Source organism: Chelonia mydas, chromosome 5 (genome assembly GCF_015237465.2).
Source record: "Chelonia mydas isolate rCheMyd1 chromosome 5, rCheMyd1.pri.v2, whole genome shotgun sequence".
NCBI lineage: Eukaryota > Metazoa > Chordata > Testudines > Cheloniidae > Chelonia > Chelonia mydas.
The window spans coordinates 97,004,525-97,022,774 of NC_051245.2; the positions used below are offsets into that span (position 1 = coordinate 97,004,525).

General features: G+C 39.5%; 2 protein-coding genes across 4 annotated transcripts in view; one reads left to right on the forward strand and one right to left on the reverse strand.

The window, feature by feature from the left end:
• Positions 1 to 266: 266 nt before the first annotated feature.
• Positions 267 to 14,837, reverse strand: LOC102945800. Of its 2 annotated transcripts, none has more exons than XM_037901850.2 (13): positions 14,722 to 14,837; positions 12,992 to 13,068; positions 11,350 to 11,582; positions 11,113 to 11,241; positions 9,403 to 9,489; positions 8,691 to 8,982; positions 7,246 to 7,528; positions 6,851 to 7,087; positions 4,363 to 4,439; positions 3,547 to 3,651; positions 3,241 to 3,452; positions 2,725 to 2,889; positions 267 to 1,806 (listed from the first exon to the last, which is right to left on the reverse strand). In XM_037901850.2, exons 3-13 carry the CDS (start codon positions 11,574 to 11,576, stop codon positions 1,683 to 1,685), a joined length of 1,938 nt encoding a protein of 645 aa, XP_037757778.1. In that variant the 5' UTR covers positions 11,577 to 11,582; positions 12,992 to 13,068; positions 14,722 to 14,837; the 3' UTR covers positions 267 to 1,682. The 2 variants fall into 2 exon arrangements, with proteins under 2 accessions (XP_037757778.1, XP_027683746.1); XM_027827945.3 differs by lacking the exon at positions 14,722 to 14,837 and adding an exon at positions 14,446 to 14,583.
• Positions 14,825 to 18,250, forward strand: part of PTAR1 (protein prenyltransferase alpha subunit repeat containing 1) — a 56,542-nt gene continuing 53,116 nt past the window's right edge. The window contains exon 1 of one of the 2 annotated variants that reach the window (XM_037901851.2): positions 14,825 to 14,956. In XM_037901851.2, coding sequence (XP_037757779.1) covers positions 14,871 to 14,956 — 86 coding nt within the window. In that variant the 5' untranslated portion in view covers positions 14,825 to 14,870. Of the gene's footprint in view, positions 14,957 to 15,342; positions 15,511 to 18,250 lie in introns of those variants that run through there. The other variant, XM_027827860.3, reaches the window with a different exon arrangement.

Here is an 18,250-nt window from a genome sequence, read left to right on the forward strand (position 1 = left end):
AGCAATAATATAGTACAGCAAAAGTGTCTGGAGCAACTGTGTCACCTTTGTTACTAAATTTTTGTTGGACAGCAAATATAACCAAAATTAAACTTTAAAAAATAGGATAAAGAATAGGAGCAGTTGTTGAAACCGCACATTGGTACTTGTGCCTCTGAAAATACAGAGCAAGGATGTCAATCTTTACCATCATATTCACAGTTTTGAAACCAATGGACCTATCAGAGTACCCTTGCAAAGTGAACTGCAGGAGTGGGGCTTTTTTATTTTTATGATTCTATCAATTAACTATTCCCACTGTAAATATAAAATTTCCATGGACTTAATTTAAAAAAATTATTTTTGTGTTAAATAGCATGGTACCAAGAGGACTCAGGTAGATTATAAAGATTAGATATTAGTTAAAGGGAGAGAAAGACTTTCAGTTCCCCAAGGAGGTTTTTTGATTACTCTGAAGTCTTGAGGATACTTATTTGTACAGATCTCTCAAATTGCAACAGCCCTACCAAAGCATGACGTTCCAAAGCTCCCATGGGCCCCAGTTAAGCCCAACAAATACATCCTTTCTAGGCTGACCACGCAATTATAGCCTCAAAACCCATATGGAAAGAACATGTTTCATATACACAAAATATGTTAAGTAAATGTGTGTACGTGTACTAAAATTTATGAAAGGGCCCACCCTCATATTAATGCGGCACTAGCTCATAGAAAAATCAAAATAAGAAATATGCTGCCTGAGCATCTCTACCTCGTGCCCTGTATAAGTAATTTTAAAAACTTAAATAAATTACACTATGATAAAATTAATGTCATCTATGTACAGAGGCAGATCACATATTTTTAGAGAGACATACAAAATGAACTACTTAAAACACAGAATTTAAATCTTGAGAAACTGCCACATTAGAGAAAAGGTATAAATTCCAGACTGGTAGCCAAGAATTCTTGACAGACTGCTTCAGTTCTGACACCAAGTCCCTCTGTGACCTTGGACAAGTCACTTAACTCCTTTCTCAGCTTCCCAATAGTAGAATAACACCTAAACCCACAAAGGACTTGTAAGGATTAATGACATATTAGCAAAACAATGCAAAAATGAAAACCACTACATTCATACAATCGTTATAAAATTATTACAGTGTTAAGGTAAATGAAATTTTGGGCCCAACAGACCTAACAGTATCCTTTTTATTTAATGACACTGATTATTTGAAATAAATACAAAAGTTTGTAATCTATGACATTATATCACTCATACTGAAAACAATTTATCATACATAAACAATGTGCGTATCACTTTTATCAAAAAGTAGTTTTCATCTTTGAGAAACATTGTTCCCAAAATTAAAAAGTTATAGTGTGTGTGTGTGTGTGTATATACACAGGCACACAATTAAAAGGTTAGCAAGTTATTATAACTTGACTATTAAACCAGCCCCATGAGAAATGGATATTAATACCGATACAAATAGTTTACTTCCCACTCCCCGAGAATAAAAGGTTAAATAACTATATCCTCCTAAACAACCAAGCATTACCATAGGTAATTCCAATAAATATAAGCCTGGAGAAGTTTGGGTTTTTTTTAAATTGTGAAAGGAGGCTAATTAGTATAATTCATTTTGCAATCGGTCTTGAAATACATTTGGTTTCAGAAGTTTCGCCTTCAGGACCTCTTGCTATATCCCCAAACGGCGTTGAAATATCTCCTCCATTATGTCATCAATATATACATAATGCTTATTTTCTTTCTTGGGTACCAAGGTCCATCTCCCAGATTTCCTATGGTAAATTCTACGGTATCTATTAGAAAAATAAAAAAGGGGGAGAAATGTTTTATTAGGAGAAAAAATGCTGAATATAATAACATAATTATAGAAATACATGTTTTCATCCATAAGTATGTATAAATTAAAGGCCTCAGTCCTGCAAACTCTACCCACACACTAACTTCTGTGGGGAAATTTGTGTAATAAAAGGGCTACAAGATCAGCCCCTAAAAGCCTGCAAAAATGTAATTAGTCTCTATCCTTTTGTTTACAAATGAAGTCAATGGAGCTTCACCAATTTACACTGAGGAAAAGATTGACATCAAATGATACAAGGCAGATTATTCACATATACCCCATTCCCCCACTCTTTGTATTCATGCTCACACAACTCAGTGAGGCCTATGTGTAGTGACTTTTCGGAGACTAATTTTAGGTCATTCTCCAAAGTCAAACTTATAAAGGTTCTCTGTGCTGCAGCTGAGCAATTATTGAGTAAAGGAGTGAATGAGGTGGGCAGGGGATCCAAACACAGCATAAAATTGACCGACAAAGACACCATCTGAGGGAGGTGGAAAAGCAACTGGTTGCATTTATTACTTCTCTGTAGCTTCTTAGTGAGCATCATAGGTTCATACTAGCTACTACAGGCTGAAACTGTGGCTGAACCATGTACTTTTTGAGCACACTTGTCCAAGTGCTGAATAGTCTCTAGCTGTGTGTTCCCTCTCTCTCGCTCATGCAAATTATGTAGAATCCTGAACTTTGTATTAACATACGAAAAAGCAAATTCTCTGCTGGCATAACTCCCCTGAATTCAGCAAGAAATCTGGTCAATAGTGTGTGTATTGCTGTAGGTAACAGTACAAGCTCATTTCTTAGAGCAAATGACAATTAACTGCAACTATTAACTAAAAAAAGAAACAATAGATTAGTGCAGTGACAGACTTACATTAACTGATTCTGTTGATTGTGCATGGTTTGCCGGTTCAAATGCATATTGTAATCAATAGCAGCCAAAAAACATCTTGCTCTGTACACTGGATAGGTGTATTCAAAACTTTTGGGAGCATACATATGCACATGCTGCTGAAACTGTTCCAGATCAAATGTGGATCTTAATAAAAATAAATATATGATTTGTTTTTCAGAATATCTTTAACACATTACTAAAATTATCAGGAAGACACTATATAACTTGCACATAAATATTAATGAAGTGTAGAAAGACTTTTTCTTTTATTAGCAAGTAACTTTTCCTCAAGTTACAATTGTTACATTTAAAATTCACTTAGCTTCAACTGTGTTACGTGGTTTAGTATTACTAAATGAGAGTTTGAATGATTTAGTATATATGCAAAACTACCTTTTTCGGCAAACAGTCTATATTCATTTTTAGTAGGAAAGGAAGAGAATAATTTGGAGGAAACAAAGACAGCCTAACATCCACAATTCAAATTCGTTATACCTAAACTGTAGAAAGTATGGGATGTTTCTCAGAAACTTTTTATCCAAAATTATTCTGCACATTTCAGTGTGAGGTTTGCTTCCCTTTTCTAGCCATTCCTTTTCTCTTTCATCCATTTGAGGACCATGTTTGCACCGTCCCTCAATGATGCCGTTTCCACTAGCCCACTGATGTTCATTGACCACATGATGAACTAAGCCACACCACATTCCCTACAATGTTAAGAAACCATTATAATAAAATGTAATTTACTGCAGTAAAATATTGTATTGGAATATTACAATTTAACTCTAAATTACAACTTACAATAAATTTTTCATATGAATTTGCTTCCTTGCAGCAAAACCAGAAATAATTGACAATATCTGAACACCATTGTAAAAGACGGCGACAATCTTTCTGTCTGCTAGCCTGAAAAATAAAGACATGCATAACTATTAAAAACAAAGTGGCATGCCTGTGTGTGTCCTCTACTTATCTACTGAAATGACATATAGTAAACACTTCTGTAGGCAGAGAGAGTGTCTTCCTGTATTCTGAACAGCACCTACCAAATTATGGCCAATGCCATAATATAAACTATAATAATAATAGTACAGCACGGATAATGGAAATATAAGCTTTCCCACATTGCCTGACTGATGTGGAAAAAAACACCTCTAATGATGAGAGATTAGTTCATCTCCAGACCATTCATTCTTTGCCGGTATACTGAGACTGCGATAATGGAGGCCACTTAGGATCAGTTATGGTGGTTTTTCTGCTATGGATACTGAGAGGCAGATCCTAAGTTGATGTAAATTGCCATAGCTCCAGTGACTTCAGTGGTACTAAAAGTCAATAGAGCTATGACAAGTTACATCAGCTGAGGATCTGTCCCATAGAAATTAACTGAGATCATCATACATATTTCACAGAACTGATCACATATCCATTAGTGATAGCATTCTGCCACAACTGACCTGGGCTGGATTTGAACCTGTTAAAGACTCTATATCTTATTATCAACCCCCTGAGATATTAAGTCAAATACTGTGTTTTGAATGTACTATGATAAATTGTATTATACCATTACAAGTAACTACAAAATACATAGTTATTCTGTACTCAGAGAAATGTTACCTCAATTAATTTATGTCCAAGATTTTTGGCACCACCCCATATGTCATATGAATGGATTACACAAGGGAATTTCTTTGCTGTGGATAAAAAAAAAATACATAATAATTAGATTTATCTTTCATTGCTGTTCAGTTTATTCATAGCTCCTATGTGAAATTAAACCTTTTATTTTTTCCAAATTCATTTATCAGAATTTTCCCCAAATGCACATTGGCAGAGCATATAAAAGACAACTGATTTAAAGCTCAGTGATCACTACAGCAGTTTAACACACCTGGATAATACACAATGTTAAGAACGGAAGCCTGTTGAATACAAATGTCTGATAGCAGAAAAGTATATAATTTTTTAAAAGTACATTTTATAATGTCATTTAAAATAAAAGCAAATACAATTTAGTTTTCAATCCTTTTTGGACAGCAATATGAAAACTTAATTGTAAAAAGAACAGTTGTTGTAAATTATTTACATAATTATACATAACAGCTCCTGCAACTTACAAGCATCAGTACTCTATCATGAGTCAGCACTTCTAGTGATTTTTAGAGGTATCACAGATTTCCATCCGCATTAGATACTGTACCCCAAAAATGTAAGATATGTCTACTCTGGAAAAAAAAAAAAGTGCAATATTAATTTGGGTTCTAACAGCAGTGAAGACATGGCTTTTTAATAGCTTAAGTTCAAGTTTCTAGGGGAGCCTGAGTTTGAATTTAAGTTTCTAATCCAAATTTAAAAGCCAAGCTGCTGTGCCTTCACTGCTATTTTAACCTGAGTTAGCTAACAAACATACTTTTTTTTTTTTTTTTTTTTTTTTGCAGTGTAGGCATATCTATAGAAAAAAGCTAGACCTATTATTCCACTTGGGGGTTCTGACAACTTTAACAAACTATTTTAAGATATTTTTCCAAGATTTACATCACCAGAACCTTTGGATGGATTTTGACTAGGGCTGTCAAGTGATTATAAAAAATTAATCACGATTAATCACTCTGTTAAACAATAACAGAATACCATTTATTTAAATATTTTTGGATGTTTTCTACATTTTCAACTATATTGATTTCAGTTACAACACAGAATAAAAAGTGTACAGTGCTCACTTTATTTTTATTACAAATATTTGCACTGTAAAAAAGAAAAAAACAGTATTTTTCGATTAACCTCATACAAGTACTGTAGTGCAATCTCTTATCATGAAAGTTGAACTTATAAATGTAGAATTGTATACAAAAAAATAACTGCACTCAAAAATAAAACAATGTAAAACTTTAGAGCCTAGAGCTCCAATCAGTCCTACTTCTTGTTCAGCCAATCATCCAAAGAAGTTTGTTTACATGTGGGAGATAATGTTGCCCGCTTCTTGTTTACAATGTCACTTGAAAGTGAGACCAGGAGTTTGCATGGCACTGTTGTAGCCAGTGTTGCAAGATATTTACGTACCGGATGCGGTAAAGATTCATATGTCCCTTCATGCTTCACCCACCATTCCAGAATACATGCTTCCATGCTGATGAAGGGTTCTGCCCAATAACAATACAAAGCAGCGCGGAATGATGCACATTCATTTTCATCATCCGAGTCAGATACCACCAACAAAAGGTTGATTTTCTTTTTTGGTGGTTTGGGTTCTGTAGTTTCCACATCTGAGTGTTGCTCTTTTAAGACTTCTGAAAACATGCTCCACACCTCGTCCCTCTCAGATTTTGGAAGGCAATTCAGATTCTTATACCCTGGGTCAAGTGCTGTAGCTATCTTTAGAAATCTCACATTGGTACCTTCTTTCCATCTTGTCAAATCTGAAGTGAAAGTGTTCTTAAATCGAACAACAACATGTGCAGGGTCATCATCCAAGACTGCCATAACACAAAATATATGGCAGAATGTAGGTAAAACAGAGCAGGAGACATACAATTCTCCCTCGGGGAGTTCAGTCACAAATTTAGTTAATGTATTTTTTTTTTTAAAACAAGCAACATCGGCATGGAAGCATGTCCTCTGGAATAGTATCCAAAGCATGAAGAGGCATACGAATGTTTAGCATACTTGGCACATAATATCTAGCAATGCCTGCTACAACAGTGCCATGCGAACACCTGTTCTCATTTTCAGGTGACACTGTAAATAAGAAGAGGGCAGCATTAGCTCCCGTAAATGTAAACAAACTTGTTTGCCTTAGTGATTGGCTGAACAAGAAGTAGGACTGAGTGGACTTGTAGGCTCTAAAGTTTTACACTGTTTTGTAACAGCAACATTAGTAAACATTCTTTTTGCGTTAGTCACACAAAAAAATGGAACCACAGTTTTAATTCTTCAGAGATTGGTATAATGGATTTCTTTTTAAAAATACAAATTGAAAATCCAGCAGCTATTTTCAAAGAGATGATTTTTCAGGAAAGTCAAATGTTGGGCCTAAACTATCTAACAGTATGCCTTGAACTTACAGAGTTTTGTAGAGCCTTTATAAAAAGTTAAGAATGATAATTACTTATCAAAGCAGAGATTTGAGAGTGTGAATCAGTAACCACTTCTTTAACCATTAGCTGTTCATCCAACAACTTTTGTAATCCTCTTCGAAAGGCTTCCTTCTCCATAAATGGGGAGTTCAGTTGCGTTTTGCGTTTATCCACTATTTCAATAGCTAAAATTTGTTTAGTTTCTAAATCCATGAATGAGTATACACAATACTGTGCAGAGTGGCCAGGGCCATCCATGTGTCCATCTCCTGCACATTAAGAATTAAATAGAAAAGTTTTATTCTGAGAGAAATAAAACCAAGGTTACTTATTTTAATAAATGTATTAAGAATATTTTAAAAAAATCAAGGAACAAATTTGGATGAGGTATCCAAAAAACAAGTACGTTTTGAAAGGCTTTATTTACCCATAATGACTACTTCCTTCCCACGTAGTTCCTCTAAAATGTGTTGCTTCATTCGACACCAGAAGGATTCTATAGTTGGAACAATAAAGTGACGCTGCATTCTGAAGAATGTACTTGCACTTACGAATGTCAACTTCATAAAGTTTGCCATTTGTGAAATTTTTCCAAAATTGTTTCCTGACAGTATGATTGCAGCAGATAAAGCAAGGTCTCCTGCATGTGTCTGTCCTTTTACCAAGGGTTGAGAAGACCATTCAAATGCTATATGTCCTGCACTACATTTCTAGACGTGTTGAAAGTTAAGCAAAAGAATAAAACAAAAAGAAATAAGTGAGGCCGTGTCCTTATTGTTTGCATTACAACAAGCCACAAGACTAAAAATTAGATCTAGAATTATATGGATAGTTTTAAGGGGCACTTTTAATTAAAAAACAAAACAAAACACTGATAACAAAGAATCTTACATATATTACTATCAACTCCTTAAAAATTAAAGAATTTTAGAAATCCAATGAACTCATTACTATTTATGCTTTTTATTTACTGTTTACATGTCTCTCAACTGGAACAATAAAAAAAAAAAATCAATGAATTTGTTTAGCTTCTTGTAAACAGTCACCTTCACTTTCCAGTTCTTAGTGTTACAACACCAGGGTTTCAAAGAGACTGCAGGGATAATATTTGCTTATTTCATTTTTTTTTTATTCTGGAAATATTTTTATTGGTCTTCAGTTTTTTGAAAGCTTGACTTTACAATATATACATTTTGGACCCTATTTAAGTATGTCCACTCAATGATAGGATATGATATATGATAAAATAAAAGATATAGAAAAGCTCACATCGGAAAACATAGGGACTTAGCCTGTACACCTTTACTTACGTAAGTAGTCCTTACTCATCTGAGTAACCCCATTGGGCTCAACGTGATTACTTTAGCAAGTGAGAACTATTGACCAAATTAGGATATGCAGAAACAGGCCCGAGGATATTAAAAATAAGCACTAAGGTCTCACTCCTGCAATTAGACCCATGTGGGCTGACCTTTGTGGAAGTAATTATTTTCAAAAGGATACTGTGCAGGATCCATGGGGTTTCATTTAAGTCAGTGAAACTCCACAGGGCTCTGCACATAGACATAAACTATAAGGGTTGGAAGGGACCTCAGAAGGTCATCTAGTCCAACCCCCTGCTCAAAGCAGGACCAATCCCCAAATTTTGCCCCAGATCCACAAATGGCCCCCTCAAGGATTGAACTCACAATCCTGGGTTTAGCAGGCCAATGCTCAAACCACTGAGCTATCCCTCCCCCGCATGGGGATCTGAATGCAGGATCGGGACCATAGAAAATTAAACTACTATTAACATATTGTGAAGTAGTTAGAGAGTTAGAGAGTTAGAGAGAGAGAGAGAGAGAGATAGATAGATAGATAGATATTACTCACCCATATCAAATGCACACAGGAGGAAACAGGCTGTACAGAAATATCAACTTCACCAGCACAAAACATACATTTTGGTACAATAATTTTTTTGGCTAGTTGAAGAAGGGATCGTTCATAAACAATGTGAATTTTTTCATGAGAAATATCCTGGGTGTCATCCAAAGTCATATCATGAGTTGTCTCCTCAAAGGTTTCTATAAAGTCACCTTGTGACCCATCATCACATTCATCTGTAATACCCAATATATCCTCTGCTATAGACACATTTTTCAAGTGTTTAACTGAAGAAAAACTAAACAAATACAGACAATTAGAATGCATTATAAATATAACACATGAATTAAGACACACTGAGTAATTTAGACCCTGAAAAAAACTGGGTTCAGGTGTTGCTGTTTTTTTAAAAAGGTAAATGTAGAAGGAAAAAAAAAAAGATTTTAGAAAGCCTAAAATGAATTAGTTTTTTTAAATTTAAATGGGAACACATTAAAACACTACCCTGTAGAGCTTCAGTGCATGAGAATTAGAAAGCAAAAATTATTATGAGTCAGACCAGTCTAAGTCACTAACAAGGTGTGTGACATTTACAATGAAGCAAACAACTTAGATTGATGGCAAATAGCATATATAAATTTTATTTCGTACTTCCAGTTTTAATACACTGTTATACCAAATATAACTCAACAATATAGTATCTTAAAATACTACTTACCTTTTAGAAAGGTCATATTCATTATCAATAGTACACTCCTCCCCTGAACTGTCTGTTGATTCATCCTCTAAACCTTCACATGGCAACCTGTTAAATAAATTTAGCCAAAAGAAGCAACATTTAATGTAGCGTATCCTTGGAAATAAAATTCTACATTCCTGAGATTCTTCACCCTGTAGCAAACCATGGATATATCATATAATCAAGATGCAAGTTTCTCAGCTACTTACATCATCATCTCATTATATAAAATAATAAAGCAAACCATCCAAAAAACCCACCTTGCCTTCAGATGGAAAACCCTGGATTTCTGCAATACAAATTGTATAACACTGAACTTTTAGTATAGACACTTTGCATAGTGAATTCACACATGATTTTAAAGTTTTGGACAAGAGAACTGTATGTAGTAAATTAATGCACGAAAGAAGTCCCATTCGTAAATACTTCGAGGGATAGGTGGGTCAATCACTGAAAAGTGAGAAAATGATAATTTATTCTGATCTCTTTTGCACTGAATGTAAATGTGCTATTGCCCAGTGTACTTACAACCTCTCCTTTAAATTTCATTGTCTTATTTGAAAATTAAAATTAGCATATAGAATATTTATGCAATTCCATACAGTTAACTCAAATTTGTAAAATATTATGTAAAATTCCTAATATCATAGAAATGTAGGTCTGGAAGGGACCAAAAGAGGTCATCTTGCCCATCCCCCTGTGCTGAGGCAGGACTAATAATATCACATTATCCAGAATTACATGAGTCATAGAAGGCAAAGTCCTTCTCTTCTTCTCACACAAAATGTCCTACTGAGTTGAGGCCTACTGCAAAGGATAGAGCAACCTCCATTTTCTTGGAAGACACAGCAGAATGGACTAATTATCTAAGATCAAGGATGGAATTCCAGGGAGGCCTGATGGCCTTCTGTGGCATTTTGCTAGGGAAGTGATGGAGAAGGGAGAGTTATGGAGAGATTAGAGATGTGGGAGAGAAGAAAAAGGACCCTAATGCTCAGTACTTATGTAATTATTTGCATCTTCACAGTGCTGTATGAATCTTTATCCATAGGCTGCATTAGTACAAATTAGGGACTCCGACCTGTAAGCACCCTCAGCTTACAAGGAAACTGAGAGGACTCATCCTACAGTTTAGGTTGCTCAGTGTCTTGCAGGACTAAGATCCTAATTCTGACCACTCACATATACATCAACCTAGCTTTGGCCACAAGAAAGCAGCCCCACGAGGTGGGTGCCACCATGGCCTAGAGCAGGGGTTCCCAAACTTGGTTCGGGGCTGGTTCAGGGTAAGCCCCTAACGGGCTGCGAGACGCTTTGTTTACCTGAGCGTTCACAGGTACGGCCATTCGCAGCTCCCAGTGGCCGCAGTTTGCCATTCCCAGCCAATGGGAGCTGCGGGAAGCAGCACAGGCCAGGCCACAGCTTCCTGCAGCTCCCATTGGCCGGAAATGGCAAACTGTGGCCACTGGGAGCTGCAAGTGGCCATACCTGTGGACGCTGAGGTAAACAAAGCATCTCACGGCCCGCCAGGGGCTAACCCTGAACCAGCTCCAAACTAAGTTTGGGACCCCCTGGCCTAGAGGAATGATCACATGAATGGGAGTTATTTCACTGACAATTCTTTTTTATTTTTACACAATTTCATGGAAAAAACGGAGAGAAAAAAATTTAAAAAGGATTTTAAGTCACCTTTCGGTGCCTGCTGTTAAAGAGGTCTCTGGCACATCCTCTTCTGCATTTAATGTTGAGTTTCCATCCACTGCCTGTATTTTCACTTCCGATTCCTTGCACACATCTCGGTTTTCATAATTGTCATATCTATATTACAAAATAAGATGAAAGTATCAAAAAGAAACCAATCAGAATAAAATTCACATTTCTCTTTAGATGACGATATTTAATATATAGGACATCTGAATTACTTACAAGTCTAGCAAAAACTTGGCAACTTCAGCATGTGAGAAGACATTAAGCGTTTCCCTAAGTGACATCCATCTTCCTATTTGTTCTCTTATACATATCCTTGATTGAGCCCTTTTTCTCTCTAGACTCTTTCTCCTCCTTTTTTTTTCTGACGGGGAATATATGGTGGGTCTACCAGGTCGCCTCGGTGGTGGTGATGGTGAGGATGAAGAGGATGATGACGACGACATTGCAAGCTTTCAAATGATTAAATTAAACTTTAGTCCTCTCTATCATAACATTCAATTTTAGTCATTACAGGATACATAAGAGTAGTAAGTTATAATTTTTGGAAAATGACAACAAAATACAATAGATTTGTGGTGTAGAGTTAAGGTTAAAATCTTCATTTATAGCCAAGTTCTAGCCCTCAGATAAGTGAGTATAACTCTCTCTGAAGTCCATGGGAGATATACATGTATATCGGGGGGCACAGTTTAGTCCTTATGTTTTAGGGATTAGATTGGATATTAGAATAACAAATGTATAAATTGCTAGTTTTACATATAAATGAGCAAGTGCACATTAACATAGCTGTTGCTCGTTTGTATGACAAAAAAAAAAACTGAAGGGAAGGGAAAAAACAGTTAATTATTTTAAAACAACAGTAACCAAAGCTTTAAATGTAAAGCATATTAAACTGTGGTAAAAGTTCTTATGTGCACATTACACCTAATGCCTTAGTCCTGTAAATACTTATGCACTTGTTTAACTTTAACTTGAAGGCAATGGGATTATTAACACATGCTTAACTTTAAGCGTGTGTTTGCAGGATCAGGTCCTGGCATTTAAGAATATTTTTGGAGTTCCAAAATAGGGCAGTCCATAGTGTCTGTGTGTATGCCTAACCTGTATGGGTTACTGACTTGAGTGAGCAACTGGACTGACCATTGAACACCAGCAGAAAAGGAAGGGAATTAAATTTAGTCACAAGTGATCTCAACTCCAAGTGGACAATGCAGTCAGAATTGTATATCAGGTGTGAAACTGATTCATGCCAGGGCCCAAATGTTCTCTCTCAGGATCTGATTAACTCTAAATACCAGTTACTTGTATCCTGTAGCGGAAGGATGACCTGGAATGTAACACAGCTCAAGGCAACAAGAGGATAAATGACCAGGAGGTGAAAATGAACTATATTAAAGAGCAAGTTTATATGCCTTTTATATTAATATTAATGACATATTCTCAAATTCAGAAAATGACAACACTTAAGCCTAAGATTTTTGGAGAGGCAATAAAAAGTAGGCTGAAACATGACATCTGGTATGCCTGTGGTAGTGTAAGTTTGCTTGTTTATTGCGTGGTTTTTGTTTGCCTATGGAAATTGTTTTTGCCAATGAAAATCTTGGAGTAAAGAAAGTTTGTCTGTGACTACTTATTAAGAACGCCAGAACTCACACTATTTGGCTGTTTTGTGATCATATTTTTTACCTATGTATACCAAATTGGTTTTTCTGGTCTGTGTTTTGGATAATGATTTATATTTTTGAGACTTTTTTAAAATGTAGGGTTTAGGTTTAGGATATGTTTTATTATAATGTTTTAGGTATTCAACATTACTTTCATGCATGCAATTTATAACATTTTTCAACATGGTACTTACAGAGAAGATGGATTGTATGGGAACTGCATGCAAAGTGACCACGGGTAAAGTAATGCTTAGTGTTGCTTACACCATGCCTTGAACAGAAAAAAAAAATCATAAAATATTTTTGAAGTACAAAAATTTAAAAAAGAACAGAGACAAAACACCATAGAAAATCCTGCCCCTTTAATATTTAATGGACAGGGCCAGCAAGAAGAGAGTTCAAATTCTGAGTCTGTCATGCACAGAACAGGTCCAACAGTAACGTTGCCTTCTGGTGATATCTTCCATAGCATATATACAGTATTAAGATTCTATCCTATAAAAATTAACAGGTTTTCTCTTTTTTCATAAACCTGCTAGTATTTTCAATATCTTTTACTACAGAAACCTATGAATTCCTTCCTTGAGTAAATGTCATTGTGATGCCAATATAAGCTGTTGACACAAAAATCAGGTGATCTGCAATCCAATTTATATCACTACAACCCACAGAGAAGTAAACAAAAGGCACTCCTTTGTTTCTATTACCTCTCAATAAAATATTTCATATTTTCCAAGTTAAGAATAAAATAGGAAAATAAACTTCATTGTCAAACTTTTTAAAAAAAAGAAAGATTACAAATATTATTTGATATCCTAAGAAAGATTTTAAAGTGACAGATTTATCTAGCTCAGAGGTTCTCAAACTTCATTGCATTGCAACCTCCTTCTGACAACAAAAATTACTACACGACCCAAAGGGGTGGGGGAGAGGGAACTAAAGCCTGAGCCTGCCTGAACCCCACTGCCCCAGGCAGGGGGACAGGGGAAAGCCAAAGCCTGATCTTCAGCCCCAGGTGGGGGAGACTGTACCCTCAGCATTGCCACCCAGGGCTGAAGCCCCTGGGCTTCTTTGGCCCCGGGGCAGTGGGACTGGGCTTTGGCCCCAGCAAGTCTAATGCCAACCCTGGCGACCCCATTAAAACAGGGTGGTGACCCACTTTTGAGTCCTAGGCCAGTTTGAGAACCGCTGAGTAGCTATTTAAAAGAATTCTCAACTAGAAGCATAATCGAGGCATTTAAAGTCAGCAAAATAGACCAGCCAAGTCATATTTTGAACTAATTTTAGGGGCATTTTCAGAAGGGTCTCAGTTTAGTGACGAAGATGTTTGCCGATTATGTATCTAAGATTCTCCTCAAGCCTCCTTTAAACAGCTTGGGGAAGAAGACCCAAAGTCACAAGCCTGCGTGTGGAACAAAAACCAGCACGCATGAAGCAGGCGTTACAAGAGTTAGGGGGCCTGCTGCAAACGCTTATGCTTGTGCACATTAACCGTACCCACGCGAGCTATCCCACCGATTTAGATGGGACTACTCATGTTTGCAAACATAAGCACATAGATGTTTACAGGGCAGGGGCTGCAGGGTGCGCCGCACCCCTCCTTCGGAGGAGACATAGGATTTGGTTTTTAATTGTCGGAACAAGCTACCATAAGGCCTCATCCTCTCAGGTAACCGTCTCCTCCGGATCCCCGCGTCAAGCCGCCACATGCCCTTGTCTGTGCGATTGCGGTGTCAGGCTGGTGCAAGGGCGAGCTCCACCCCAGACACGCTCGGCACACCCGGGGGGGGCCGCAGGATCAGGGCGGTTGGCGGAAGAGCCCAGGCGGTTCCGCGGCTCTTTTCAAGCCTCGTGGCTCCGATTACGGCCGTTGGAGCCGGGAGGCGACGACGCGCGGGGCGGAAGAGCGCGGGGAGGGGGTAACCTGGCTGAGCGCGGCGAGCCGGCCTGTCCCGCTGCTGCCGCCGCCCGGCCTGGGTGGCCGCCGTTGCCAGGGAGCGGCTCGTTCCTCCTCGCTAGGCCGCCGACCCGGAAGCGCTTTCGCCCAGCCTCGCTCGGCGGCGGGGGCCGAAGATGGCAGAGTCTCCGGAGGAGGTGGCGGTGCTGGTGCAGCGGGTGGTGAAGGACCTCAACAACGCCTTCAAGCGGAACCCCCACATGTGAGTGCGGCGCGGGGACTCGCCGGGCTGCGGGGGAGAGGGGCGGCTGCCGGGCTCCAGCTTCCCCGGGGCAGCCCCACAGGGGCCAAGCGGAGACCCCGGCGCCGACTTGGTCTCCGCTTGTCCCGTGCGGGGTAGGGGCAGCACCCTCCGCTCTGGGGCCGCTGCTGCCCCGGCCGGGGACAGCGCCCTCAGCAAAGTGCGGGTGACCCGCCCCTCCCGCCAGCCCCTCGCCCCGGCGTGGGACGAGCACCCCTGGCTGTCTTCTCTGCGAGGGTCCCTGAGCGCTTCACAGACACCCCTGCTGACGCCTCTCCCTGCCCCCGCCAGGGAGGTGATCCGAGCCTGGCAGCTGGGGAAAGTGGGCTCCAGAGGGGTAAGGACACGATTCCAGTAGTCCCCTTCTCACCGGTCTCGCCCAAGGTCGCACGGATGAAGTCAGCTGTGGCCGGCCTCTGGATCTGTTGACTCCCCGAGGCGCCGGCCTTAATTAGGTTAACTTCTTTCGCAGTCATGTATACTTGGCTTATGGCATCAATTTCGACATACCTGAGGTCGGTAAGGTTAAAGGGACACTGACCGGTTATTATTCTAACCTCAGTTATTAAAAACAAATCTGATTATTGAAACAGGACAAATTATAAATATTTAATTTCTGCCTCACTATTTTATGCTTTTTGATTTTCTTTTGATGGTTTTTTTCCCCCTCCCTTCTCATCTTGGATAGTAGAGAATTGTCTCTTTGTTCTGGGATTGTGTGTGGCTCTGACATACCATGATGATAGGCACAATATAAAAATCATAGATCTTTCCACTGTTGTTTTTTAATCTGTTGGATTGAGGAGGTCTGTTGGACTGTTTCACCCCAGTGCTGCACATTGTTTGTAAACACAATATGGGAGAATTTATTTGTGTATTGGGGGGGAGGGGGGGAGGAAGGCTTCCACTGGATTTTTTTTTTTTGGAAATGCATGGAAACATTCCTTTTAATTTTAGATAATGTTAAAGAAATCTAAATTTTGAAATGACAGTGCCTCCTTGAGGCCCCGATCCTGTAATGGACTCTACCTGGCTCAGGGGTCCACTCATGTAGCATTTATAGTAGGATTGGGGCTGAAGCTCTGTGTAGCTCAAAAGCCTGTCTCTTTCGCCGACAGAAGTTGGTCCAGTAAAAGATACTACCTCACGCTCCTTGTCTCTCCAATGTCCTGGAACCAGCACAGCTACAATAACTCTCCTCTAGGTGACAGAAATCCTTAGGATTACATGAAGGTGACTAGCAGCCTTGGCAGGTAGCCAGGCTTTAAACTGTAGCATATGGATGCTGTCAGAAATAAGCCTTTTTAAAACTAGATTTAGCCATAAACTCTCCCTTTAGGGTTGTGAGACATTAATGCACTATAAACAGTCAGTGTTTGTGTGCGACCCAAAGAAGGGCTTTTGCTTCTTTTCACATTCTACGCTGTCAAAACTCCCTTTGATTTCAGGGGTACCAGACTCGAACACTTATTTGTTAAGAATGTGCTGCTGTTTCCAACTTCCTTCATGGAGAAAAGTAGGTTAGAAGTAAAAGTTTGCGTGCTTTGATACTGACCTGACATAGCATGCTTAAGTGTGCTACCTGCAGGTCAGGGTAGATACTTATTGGTGGGACAGTGTGGGAAAGCTGCTGCTGCTGTTATATCTGTTCTATAGATAAACAAGGGACTTCTGTGTCCAAGATTGTCAAGCTGGGCTCCTTAAGCTGAACATGGGCACATGGCTGACATGGTTCACAGGTGCCCCCAATGCGCAGGGCTTTGGAGCTGTGCTCCGGTTCCGCTCCAGCTCCAGGCAAAAACCTGCAGCTCCACTACTCCGGAGCTGCTCCGCGCTCCAGCTCCGGGCTCTGCTCCAAAGCCCTGCCAACGCGTACCCCTTCTGCCGTGAGAAGGAGACCCTGGAACGTGCCTACCTCCAATCTGCCAGGTTGCAGCCCATCTTCTGACTCCTCCAGAGCCTTCTGCTGAGATTCTGGCTGCATTTTATTTTGCATCTCTGCATACTCTGTCTGTGGCCCCACTAAGTCATAGGACCTCAGTTCAACCTTGGCACTGGCCCAGGTAACTCCCTGGACCGGGTGATGGATGGGTGATGCTCAACAGGATGAGTGGTGATTGTGAGGTCTTCTTTCTTTTCCTACCCTTTTCACACATTTGGGCAGAGTTCCTCTGGACCGTGTCCACCAACTCCTTGACAGAGCAGTGGCACTGTCCAGGGTTCTCTGCTTTGTGACCCCATCCAGTACTCTTCTTTTGAACCTTTGAGCCTTACACGGTTGAGTGGATGGGCCCTTCAATCTGGGTAGGTCGACACCCACCCCCTTGAGAATTCAGGTAGGCTTCTTGGGCACTAAAGTCACTAAGAGACAATAAAAAGTAAAGTTCTAAGCTGAATGTAAAACTGAGTTGTTGTCTCTCATATTGGGTTTTTAATTAGGATGAAGAGTTTGTATCTTTTTGCCCCTTTTTTTTTTTAAAAAAAAACCTTACTTTTAATTTCTCTTGTAATTAAAAATGCAACCTAAGACTCATCTGGACTTGACTTGTCTTGCTGAGTCATATTTCATTAAAGAAAATGAGGCTGACTGTCTCAGCATATTATGTTCTATTTTTGAACATCTGCATAAGTTGTAAAATGGTATGGCAAAATATCTTTGGCCTCAGACATACGAACACTTAACCTTGTGTATAACATTACTTGCAAGTAGTTCCACTGAGGCCAAATGTGGTTGCTCACATCAGCAGAATTATGCATACACTTAAGTGTTTGCAAGATTAGGGTCTTAGTTTTTACAAAGAGGTGCACTGTCCAGCAATCTTGGTGATGTAGGGCAGTGGTTTTCAAACTGCTGGGTCGCAGAATGTAAGGCACTGGGTCACGGCGGCTCTGGTCAGCACCGCCGACCGGGCCGTTGAAAGTCCCATCGGCAGTGCTGCCTGGCTAAGGTAGGCTAGACCCAACCTGTTCTGACAGTGCACTGCACCCCGGAAGCGGCCAGCAGCGGGCCTGGCTCCTGGGGGTGGGGGGGTAGGGAACTTAACTTAAAAATTGGACAGTAATAGGCTGTGAACCCAGAGATGGTGGAACCTAGTGATATTCTAACAAAAAGAGCTCCCAACCTTGCTTATAGTTGTTTCTGTCGCTTCACGCTGAGCCCCAATCTACAAAAAATTAAGTTGACCTAGCTATGTCTTTCGGGTATGAAAAATCCAATCCCCCCCCTCCCCCGAGCAACGTGGTTAAATCAGCCTA